The sequence below is a fragment of the Drosophila subobscura genome, chromosome O (genome assembly GCF_008121235.1).
Source record: "Drosophila subobscura isolate 14011-0131.10 chromosome O, UCBerk_Dsub_1.0, whole genome shotgun sequence".
In the NCBI taxonomy this organism is placed as follows: domain Eukaryota; kingdom Metazoa; phylum Arthropoda; class Insecta; order Diptera; family Drosophilidae; genus Drosophila; species Drosophila subobscura.
Window position 1 is genome coordinate 29,946,759 of NC_048533.1, and position 12,325 is coordinate 29,959,083.

The following is a 12,325-nucleotide window of genomic DNA, read 5'->3' on the forward strand; positions in this document are numbered from 1 at the left end:
TTGTTGCTCCTGTTTAAAAGAGAGGAGGAAACGAAACTTAATTTTGGACTCGTCCAGAATGCAGGATGCAGGGAAGCTAGTCCATACAGTTTGGTGCCATAATGGCGAATATAAAGTGAGCTTAAGAATCGCCATGACTGCAGCCGTGATTGCAAGCGGAACTTTCACTAAGGGGGAGCGTGTAAGGGGCAGACAACTTGTTCTCTCTCTTTGATTTTATGGCCAGAAATTGGTAATTCCATCGCACATTGATGGCAAACAAGGAAAAACCGGGAAAGCTGACAATGATGACGTAGTCGTCGTTATCGTCCTTGTGCTGTTGCATAGGAATTGGCCATAAAAAAGCTTTAGCCGGGCTCATAGAAGCTCAGCATTATCGTTCGATTATTTCTCCATAAGCAAAAGCCACTCAACGATCGTCGGGATTAGATAAGGAAAGGACCAAGGACCAACACTGGATATATGTATGTATGTACCATGGAACCTCCGTTCAGATGACTCTCAATTTTTTAATGTATGCGGACCCCTTCCGAATGGGACTGTCTCTCTGTGATTACCATTTTAAACAAACTTTTAAGGACACATTTCAAGTGCATATACACAAAAAATAATAATAATAACAATTTTCCATTTAGTTGTTGTTTAATTTATGCATTTAACAGCCTTGTAGTTGTTATTTTTGTTGCGTCATTTTGTCACAGAATTACAAAAGTCACCAAAAAAGCATTAAAACAACGTGCAAAAAACAACTTTGAATTCCGGTGCTGTGTGCAAACTTAAAACAAATTAAGCAATTTATTTTCATTAACGCAGACAAAACTAAAGACTCGAAAAAAGAAACATTAATTTACTGACCTCTTTGAACAGCAAAAAAATTAAAGGAAAATCGGTTTTAAAATTGAATTTCTGCCTCACAAAATACATAGTAAGTATGTGGACGTTCTCCGTTGGAAAAGCGAGCGTGAAAAACAAGCGAGAAACTACAGAAAGAACTACAATTAAGCGACGGGAAAATACTGCATAAATCAAAGTCAAATGAAAATGAACATAAGAGACCGCCAGAACTAGGCGAAACTAGAGCTAAACTGCGGAGATTTATAGATCTATGCACAATACAGCGGAGGTTCGACTTCGCCGATGTCTCATGTCGAGGGTGGAGAGTCGGTCGAGAGGCGACACACTTCAAGACAGCGTCCTATAGATGGAAATTATGTCATCGCTGGCCGGACCGAAAGCGAAATCGATTCAATTAAAATGTATATTTCTTTGTGGCAAAGGAGAGGTTCGGGTTGGAGGCGGCTGAGTCTCCCATCTGAATCTGGGGCCTGCCATTGAGCGAATTACAATAATTTCCAATATGCGAGTAAGCCTCTATACACTGCCGTCGTTGTCTCTCTGAGGAGCTCCTACAAATGGGGTCTGACACTTGATGATGATGATGATCGCTAATGATGGTAACGATCGTGATGATGATCGTCATTAGGCAGGCAACTGGCATTATAGTATGTCATTCAGGCAGCTGTCATACAACAAGTCAGAGCTGTCTTTGATCCCATCTTCCCCCCGTTCCATTCCATTCACCAAGAGCTCAACTGTTGGACTTGTCGCTTCTCGAGTTTCCAGCAAACAATCCCCGAAATTAATTCAAATAAAATAAATTACTCGTACGGAAAATACACGTACATTTTGCAGGCTGCACCTCATCCCCATCCCCATTTCCAGCTTGCAGCTCTGCCCCCTTCAGTGGCAGTGGCAGTGGCACTCTCATTTGGCCAATTTCTCTCTTCCAGGCAAATGAAGCGTTAACTTCGCAAAAAGTGGAGATACAAAAAACCCAACCAAATTGCAACCCGTTGCGGTTCAGTGGCTCACACGGCACAGCGGCAGCTGCAACATCATCGCTGCAGCAACATCGAAAATAATTTCAGGCCAGGCCTTAAAAATTTCAATTAACTTTCCAGCGAGAAAACAACTGCGAGAAATTCGAAAAACTACAGCAAAAACAAAAAAGTTATAAAAATGTTAAATATTTAAAATATAAATTGAAACATTCACAATAAAATCCCTCCATTAATGCTATACAAATAATGTTTTAATGGGTTTTCAGTCTTCTTTCCAGAGGGAATTCCACTTCCCCTGAATTCCACTGTAGAGAAGGTCGATCACGTGGACACTCTTCTTTTCAAATTGTTCCTTTAATCGCATATGAACCGCTGACAGATCGACCTTGCTGCACCTTTAATTTGAAAAATGTTCCATTTTATGTTTATTAAGGCCTCGAATCGGAGCCTCAGATCAGACCCAGACATTGCTAACACCTCCATCAGAGCCAGACTTTTGTATCTGTATCTGTGCTTCTGTAAATGGCTTTGTATGCGATAAATCCAAATGAAATCATAAAAAACTGCGACGAGACAAAGTCTGACGTTGGGTGGGTGTGGGATTATAACACTAGCCACCTGGCCGGGTGAGGGGGAAGAAGGGTGCCTGCCTACAGGTGACACAAGGGGTACCCATTCCTGTTGCTGTCGTTGTTTCTGATGATGATTTTCTCACTCTTTTTATTGTGAATTGTTTATTGTTGATTGTGAATTGTAAACAAATGCTTAATTGTTGGCAATGCAAATGAGTCTGAGAGGCACAGTGTATCAGTGTGTGTGTTTGTTTGTGTATGTGTGTGGGCAGACTTTGAAGTGTTTGTGCCATTTTTTAGGTTAAATACATTATTGAGCGATACACGCACTCCTGTGTGTGTGTGTGTGTGTGTGTGTGTGTGTGTGTGAACGAATGCTCGTTAACATCAAAAGTCAATGCATTTTAAATTTGTTTAATGCGCGCCTTTTTCGCATTTACTTTGCCGATGTAATTAGCGCGTCCCCAAAGACTGCGTACTGTGGGTCGGGGCAAGCAAAATATGTGGTAAAAACATACTAATACCGGTACTGCCGTAAGAATACAATTTGTATCACAGCCTTTCCCACTGTGCTCTTGGGCAGGTAATCGATGTCAGAAAATGAAATGACGGACCGGACAGGAGGAGACCTCTCAAGCCTTGATATCTCTGTTGAGCTTTTCAGCCTCTGCTTCTCCCGTGCTCTTTATCAGCACTTCTCATGCCCCTTCAGGGCTGACATTTGCCGTGTGCTTTGCGGCAGGCAGCAAAGCACCGCAAGTTCAACAACATTTCAATGTCGGTGGCTCGGTCTGCCTTCTTTCCACTCTCCACTTTGCACTCGTCACTCTCACTCTCCCTCTCACTCTCTCTCCACATTCTGTCATTCTTAATGCCTGTTGGAATATGTCTTCGTCTCTGTCTCTGTAGCTCCTTCTGTGCGGTGTGGTGCGTTCTGTCCCAATTCTCTAGAGGAGGGACAAGGACATCGGCGCAGACATTATCCTGTGCCTGTCTCCGGCAGGCGGCAAACTTAATGACGGGAAATGCCAAAATCTACGAACCCCACACAAACAGAGGGAAAGACACCGCAAGAAGTTGATGAAATAAATTGAAATTAAATTTTCCTCAAAATGTCATTCAAAATTTGCTGCTGCTCAAAAAAGGAGCTAATCTGTTCGGGTCATTGAACCCCAAAAAGAGCGGCGCTCATGGGGGCTCCCTCTCACTAGAAATATGTTTTTGTTCATTGCCTCGCAGGCATTTAATTAAGCTGCAAACAGAGACAGCGGCCAGAGGAGGTGCCACAGAGTGGGTGCGGGGACCACATAATTATTCATTTTCATTGAGCGCTTTTCATGCCACTTGAGCAAATTTTGTGGCTCTTCTGTGGCGCAAGATTGCCTGTAATTCGCACCACTTAATATATTGAAATAAATGACACACACGATGGGGAGGGGGGTTGCAACAAAGAAGGCCTGGGAAGAGAAATAAATGTTTTTTTTCCCGTAGCAGCAATGTCTGTAACATGTTGCCATGACAATGACTGTCGACTGTTTGGCGCCGTCTGGTCAAATGGAAAGCACAGAAAATGCATACATATGTATGTACATAAGTATGTACGAGTACATAATGTATGTATATGTGCAAATATAGACACGCCACAATGCATATCAAATGCTTAAACGACAACAGCAACATCTATCTGCCAGATGCAGCAGCCAGTGGCAGCATCAACGTGTGACAACGCTGCAGGAGGCGGCTGCTTCGAGTGGTACTTCCAAGTGCGTGGCGTGGCAAGCGCAGGGAAAGGAAACGGAAGACAGTTACAATAAATGTCATGTTTAAGGCAGTCAAGCGACGCACATCACTTCGCTCCCCATCTCCCTTGTGCAACAGCAGTAGCAACAAAAGCAACAGACAAGGCCCGAAGCAGATCTCAGGTTAAGTCCACTCCCACCTGAGTGTGGGCGTAAACATCGCGCAGAAGACAAACCAACCAACTTTTGCATAAATTTGTCGCCTTTAAAGAAATTTAATATCGCGTGGAGTTTTGACTGCCACGAAAGTCTGTGTCACACATGTTTGATGCATGACCAAAGTCTGTGATACCGGGAGAGGAATGTCCAGATACGAGTTGTTCTCTTTCCAGCGTCTGCATAAATTCTGGGCCTGCCAGTGGCGCCCATCAACGTCATTTCATTGCAATCCAGTCTTATGCGGCGCGGAGACAACCCTCAAGTGGAGTGTTTCGACCATGATGTGCCCATTATTCCTTTTACTAGTGAAGTCCCTGTTCTATTATACCCAAAAATATGACAATTACTGAGAATATACATACGTACATATGTATTTACATATATGTATGTATGTATATGTACGTATGTGAACTGAACATATCTACGAATGTAGCACCGAATATTCGACGACTCTGACAGTGGCAGAATTCTTCGAGAATGCGCAGCCATCAATCTGTGGAAGTGTCGCCACTACAGTGTCCACAGCGAAGTGTAAAAACGGAAACCGAATCCGCTAGAGTCCATTTCGAAAAATTCAACCCCACACATGGAGAGGAAATGTAATGTCAGCTCATCAAAATGTTAAAGAAAACAAAACAACCGCAGAGCAGAGAGCGAACAGAATGAAATAGAAAAAAATAAGTATTTCCATTCAAATTTTATATTTCAGCTCCGATTCCGCTGCAGACAGAGAGCGCAAGAGAGAGAGAAAGAGAGATATAGAAGACATGTGGAAGCGCTCATCAATCATCTATGTATAAAACTTATTTTCCTCCTTAAAAGTTTATTTTTTCACAAGAATTTCGTTTCAATTCGGCAACGACAAAGATTGATTGGCATATTAAAAACGAGCAAAAACAGAAACCAGCACCAGACAAAAACCGGGACAGATCTTCCCTGAATCAGCAGATTTAATAAAGAAAGGCCACACCCCTTTAAAGGATTAAGGAAGAGCAAGAACAACAATTAGCAGATGTGCGGATTGAATTGTAATCAGAAATCTCGGCGTTCTGTTAATTATAATTATAGCTGATTAAAGTCCGTATAGACATCCTTTTTTATTGGATGACGCAAATCCCTTGACGGCCAGAATGAGAATGTCGACAGCTGAAGAGGAGGTTCTGGGTATCTGGGGGTCAGACAGGCCATGGGCCATGGGCAATTGCTATGATATGCTGATTAAAAAATCAGCGAAGCGGCTTAAAGACCAGCGAAGGAACAACAACAACCCTTTCGGGAATCAAGCGGCAAATTGCTGGATGATTAACAAGTTGACTCGAGACTTGATTATGACGAACTGGTTCCGTGGTTCAACATTCAACATCGATGGGATGCGCTTTGTTTGGGTTTGGGCTTAGGAAAATCCTTCGGGCAAACAGTGGGAGATCCTGTCGGTCGGAAAACTTTCAAGCCGGCAACTTGTCCGTTGAAAAATTCCTAAAAAGTTTCGTCTGCTCGAGCAACTTTCCCCACCATTTTCTTAATTCCCTATTCAGAGGGTGGATTTATTTTGAGGTGTTTGTAGCTTGGATTTATAGCTTTATAGCCAGGTTTTAGCCTCAAGAGAGATGAACACCTACCCACAATATCGAAAATGTACCACTCCCATATGTTTAGGGAAGGAATATATTACCTATTAGCCAAATATTCTTCCAAATGGAATACCAGTCCCGGAGTATCAGGTATCCTATAGTCGTTGCTTTGGTTCTAGTTCTGCTTTAGGTTCTGTTTTGGGGGTTGCATGGCATTTTGAATAGCATTAAATATTTATAAATTCAATACCGAATGCAATTTGAAATGCATGCCAACGCGGCAGACTGCCAAAAGGGAGAGGGATCCTCCTTCCACAGCAACAACAAATTGAATTGTAAAGTTTTTAAAAGCAATTCTCTTCCAGACAATGCTCCATATCTCTCTCTCTATCTCTCTATCTCTCTCTCGCTCTCCAGTTCCTGCTCTTTATGGCTCATACGTTGGCTAAAGGGGGGATTCCCTGGCGTACCAGCTGCAGATACAAATACATTTGGCAGATACTAGTATCTACGCAAAACATATTCAAAGCTCACTCGCCAACATTAGAGGAACGGGAGCGGGAACGGGTACAGGTGGTACGTGTATTTCGGCTTTTGTTTTGCTACCCCTGCTCTTTCGTCTCCTTTCCACTTATCCTGCCATGCAATCGCTCCGTCTGCTCCTTATAAAATATACAAGGCAAACTCTAAGGATTTCTGAATCCAAAGGATACACCCACACACGTATGGGTCTGTCTGTCTGCCTGCCACTCGGTTATGATTTCATGAGGCACGGGCTGCAGCCTGCGGCAGGATTGGTCTCCCCTGTAACCGCAAGTGCAAAACTCGCCCCTTGATTGCTTTCGGTGCTAGCTAATTGCCACTTGAATAAAACTTGTAGGGTCCCAGTTCAGTTTTGAGCTCTGCCTCATGGTTCAATAGCCGCTTGAAATAACCGCAAGACCATCAGAAATAACAACAACAAAAACTCGTATGAATGCAACAAAAACTACATTGAATAATGACCGCCCGCAAAGCATTATCCGTGAGACCATCATCAATCCCAATGGACAACAATGGCAATCGAAACACTCTCTCAATCGCTCTCTCCGCCTACCAAACAGACATGAACGATCATGCACAGAAAGCAGCTTGCCTTCGTTTGCATTATTATTACAGCTGGAATCAGAATAATCAAAAGAATAGAAAGGGACAGAGATTGATTAGATTAAGCGCAAGGGTAGGACCAGAAGGAGTACAGCTCCTGCTAAGGCTGCTAACCGATGCGTTTTTGACCGACGCTTTTCCATCGGATATAGCCATTCTTGTTGTTGTTACGTTTTCTGCTCTATTTTTCTTCCACTTCTTGGAACTGCTCGTGTGACTGTAAAAACTGCTGGCTTGAGAGATGCATTTTTTCTAGTGTTTTCCTAAGAATTATGTGTGAGCCTCGGGCGGAGCCTGAGACTGCCAACAGCAGCTGAAAATTATCTAATCAGCCCTCCCCTTTGTCCCTCTAGCGACCACACAGCCATATCCAATGTCAAGTTTAGCAAATCGGGCAGATTTGTGTTGATAATTCCAAGAAAAAGGAAAAAGTTTGCCGAGCTAAAGCTTTTGGTTGCTCAATGGGCGAAGCGAATGAAAGATTGAGAGTATGAGTCAGTGAATGTATGTACATTGTATGAATGAATAGTATATGTATACATGTACATATGCACATATCTAGATCTATTACTCACCTTGACTTGATAAGAATTCAAACGCGTATTTGGAAGCTTATTGAACGCCGAGAAATCCAAGCGACGTGAAAAGATGCCGTTGCAGCCAGATGTCGAGCTGTAAAGAGAGGGATAGACAGAGAGATAGATGTAAGTAAACAGATAAGGAAATGCCACTATGGCATACGGTAAAATATGAATCAGAATGCGAAATTCCATTTCTCGAGTAAAAACGTACATTCTTTGACAGCGCTCTAACTTTGGGAAGGTGGTGGGGCCACTGCATGTGACAGCTGACATGCAAAACGGAAATTGCAAGCCAACGGAGAGGCAAGCCGGACGAGTGAGTTATGATAAGGATTTCACCCCACAATATGTACATTCAAACTTATACAGTACGTTTAAATCCACGTATTGGCTGTCCAACAATTTCCTCTGACAAATCTAATCACAGTCGAGCTTATGTATGTTATGTTAATCGAATTCCAAATCAAACTATGGGAAAACTCTTCCGATTGTGTCTTTGTGATCTTGTCACAATTTTTTGGTTAAATATGTGAGAAAGATATACTTAAGGTAGTTTCACTGTACTGTCTTTATTGGAATCATTGGAGAACTTGTGTTTATTTTAATTACGTGACTTTTGAGTTCCATTTAAAGGCTGGGCTCCCCAAAACATACGGAAAACACACAGCGGAATTCTTTCAATTTCATTTCACTTGAGTTTCAACCGCTCTCTCTTTTCGCTCTCTCTTCCTCTCACTTTCTTTGGCTCTTACGTCATTTTCCAGATAAAAACAAAGAATGCATAAATGCCTCAATATCTTAAGAAAAAACCAACAGTCTAAAGAATAAAAACAAAAAATGTACAAAACAAACATACATACATACATATGTAAATATGTATATCTTCTTTGTTTCTGCCACGTGCTCTGAGAATTTCTTATAATTTATATAGCTACATTATATATGATATAATTCTCTAGGGTATCAAAAACGTCGGTGTCCTTATAATCTCCACCCTCTACTCAGGCAATATTCGTAAAGCAAATAAAATTATCAACAAAAAGCACATAAAAAAAAACGAAAAAATGCGAAAGCGAACAAAAAATGTGCAAAAAAAGAAACAGCAACAAAAAAAGAAAGAGAGCAAACAAGAAAAAACAAAAGACAAAAAGCAAAAAAATAAACACAAAACAGTCGATGTTTTTGTTGTCGCAGTCCCACAGGCTGACCTTGACATTGAATAGATTTTTGTGTTTTTGTGTGTTTCTCTCTCGGGCGTTTTTGGTTTTGTTTTAGTTTTAATATATTTACTTTACTCTTCACCATCTCCCTCTTTGGACAGTCTTATCAACTAAGCAGGAGGTGGGTTGCCATTAGCTCATGTGGAGCTTCGACTTATCTGTCATAAAATTATAAACTAAACAGAATAAACTACTTGAAAGCACTCGCTTATCGTGTCTGACATGCACTTTTCATACCCTTTCAGAGATTTTGTATGCTATGAAGAAAGACTTTTCGACTATATAAAGTACTTCATATGTATGTACATATGTTTTGTTTGTTCTCTCTTTGCCAGAATAATTTTTCTAGGGTATTACGCACGTCGACCTTTTCCTTCTTGTCATAAAAATGTTATAAAATGTTATTTATTTACACCTTTGCTTCGATTATATAACAAACAAAACAAAAGGCAGACTCTCTGTCTCGTCACCACACCCCACCCTTTCTCCCTCCCACTCTTTATATCTTTCTCCCTCCCGCTATTAGTCATTCCGACTTATCAGCTAGCGACAGCAAGCCGAGCAAAATTTTAAAACAATTACAGGGCGGGTCCGTCACAAATCATCAAATGAGTGGAACTTCGGTTCTCAAATGGGTAATTAAGAACCACCCACTGCCCTCCGCAGGGTAAGATTCTGCTGATTTGGGGAATATGAATTATAATTTTCGTCCGATACGATCTGCAGCTGGCCAGCTCGATTCGGTATTTATTGTTTGCTTATTGATCCAATCCAATCCCCACCAGCCACCACTCCAGATCGAGATGTGCACGACGGCCAATGATTTTTAATGGCTTAGCCTTTCCATTCCCCATTCCCTCTTCGCCAATCCCATTAACATTATTCTTAATTTTTGGCCCGAACACTTGGGCAAGTGTCTCTCCCGAACAAAAGTGCTCCCCATTTATACACTTTCGATACCCTTCTTTGGGGCGCGCAGAGAACGATTACGGGCAGACGTAATCCAATAAATGAATGAATCTTAGAAATTTTCAATCCCAATAAAATATATGTATAATTGTTTTCTGGGTCCTGTTGCGATAAAGTTGGTAAGAAAAGAAAAAGTATTCTTCTTTTTCTTGAGATATTTTGCACTTTAGTCAATCCGTCCCTCAACTTCTCAGGTTCGTTATTCAGATATCCGTCTCCTGTCAGTCTATATTGTACATAAATAGCCATATACATATGTATATGTAAAACTATCGTTGGAACAATCAGTCAGCATTCGATTGGTCTGTAGTCCATGTTCTGTGAGTTTGACTGCGGTTTTGCGTTCTGCTTGAGATTTCTGAATGGAACGCTGAAGGAAAGGGAGCTCTGTAATTTATAGGCGGCGTCGCTTCCGTCCGTCGTCTGATGCTGTCCGGCTGTCAGAATGAGCTCCAAGCGAAGACAAAGGCGGGGCGGTATCCGAATCGGAATACCAAACATCATCACATGTTCAGTGAGGAGTGCGGTTCCAAGCAGCTGAATTTGACCTTGGTTTTGCCGAAAACAAGCGAACTTGTTATGCGGCATGTTGTGGAGCATACCCTGTAGAAAAAGGGGGGCCATTCATCTGGCCTTTGGTATGGCAGCCTTAACGGAGATGGCTCTGCTCTGCTGCCTTTCAGGCTCTTCGATTAAGAATAAAGGATGAAGGGTGAGTTTAGGGCCTAAGGTTTAGGCTATTGTTTTGAAAGGTGTCCAGAGGGTGTATTCTAGTCGATTACTCCATGCAGCTCTTGCTTCTGATTGTGTTTGCCTTCCGCTGTGTGTACTTTTCCTGTTTTGGCCCTAATTTCACACTAATTTGTAAATTTGCTTTTAATGCCAAAGACAAAGCCAAAGACAAAGAGACGAAGAAACCGAAACCCGAAAAGAGCAAAGTTTCGAGCAAATTGTTTGTCCAACAAGAAATATTTGTGTACGTTCCAGCATACCCCGCTGGAATCAACAGGGGAGTTGAAGAAGAGTACGAAAATAAATTGGTGGCAATCAGAACTACGGAGTACAGAGACGGGGAGGGGAATCTCCACCATAGAAAAATCCACCAATCACTTCATTCCGGGGCAATTTTCAATCACGTGCTAAGTGCTGCCAGACGCAGAGTCGATTTGTCTGCCACGTTAGCATGCAGCACGAATCCGAGGGCAGGAGCCTGATTTGTGTGCTGCATAATTCTCCGTGCCACAAAGAGGGGAACCCCCGGGGACGGGGGGCGCACCATCAAGTGGCAAACTATTTGCCCTATCACGTACAAATTAAAAATGTGAAATGTTTCAATTTCAGTCTCTCCATCGCATCGGTACGAGTCGGGTCGGGTCGGGTATCTTTGTTGCTTTGGTCTATGCTCTGCTCTCTGCTCTTGCCACACAATACTCGACTCTGGTTCCACTTTGAGTTCGAATGTGTCTCTGCCCATCGGACTTATGTAAATTCATTTGAGGTGACTTTGCTTTGGCGCCCAATTAGTTTAATTTATGCAAATATACAACGCGCTCCATTGACAGTGCGTGTCAAAACTATAAGACAATTGAGGAAAGGTTCAACGCGAAATTATAGGGAGCAGCATAAGAGTGTATTTTGTTTGATGGATTATTCTCAATTCAATTACAAGATAATCAGCTGTATCTACGTAAAGCAGCCTGGCGCTCCCTTATCAACCTCCCTTATCCTACATATTTATGTACATATGTACATAAAACATACTGTCCATCTCCAATATTCATATTTTATTTAAAAATAGATTTGCCAGCTGTTGCCGCGGCAACAATTCAAAGTATATCGGATTGGCTGACTCTGATGTTTGTCCAAACTTTAACTCGAATTTCGATCCACTTCGATCTGATTTAGACCTCCGTTTCGCGTCTGATTTGCATTTGAAAGCAGAGCTCGACTTGGTTTCGTCTTCCGTCTAGTCGTTGTGGATTGCTTTGGCCTCCAATTCAATCCAAATGTCGCCATCGAGCAATCGACAGACAAATTCTGGGCGCCGCCGCCACTTGCCATTTTCTGTGCCCGTGTGATTCTTCAAGCTCCTCTTTCCGCCCGACCGACTGTCAGGGAGATTTGTATTTCTGATAATTTGATTATTATTATTATTATTGTATTGTCGGTGGGGTGCTGGGGCTGCCACACCTTGCCATAAATTAGACGTTGCCCAAAATGCGAGACAAATGCAAAAGTGGCCACAAAAAGTAAATAGACGAGCGGCGGTACACTGTTTTCGTGCATCACGTTTTTCCCATAAACAACTGTGGGCCATGCCCCCTTCTCCACCCAAATAGACCCCCCCCACCATTACACCTCCGCTTATTGCAGAAAATCAATTTCAAATATTACAAAAATAAGTGTACAACTTTGGTGTCTGCTGTTGCGGCTGCTGATGGTGCTTCTGGTTATTGATTAAATTTGC

The 12,325-nt window shown here is 42.2% G+C and overlaps 1 protein-coding gene across 1 annotated transcript in view; it reads right to left on the bottom strand.

Annotated features, from left to right (window-relative positions):
* Window positions 1–12,325, bottom strand: part of LOC117897087 (headcase protein) — a 79,407-nt gene that overhangs the window by 40,030 nt on the left and 27,052 nt on the right. The window contains 1 exon segment of the mRNA XM_034805725.1: window positions 7,664–7,760. Within this exon segment, the coding sequence (XP_034661616.1) occupies window positions 7,664–7,760 (97 nt within the window).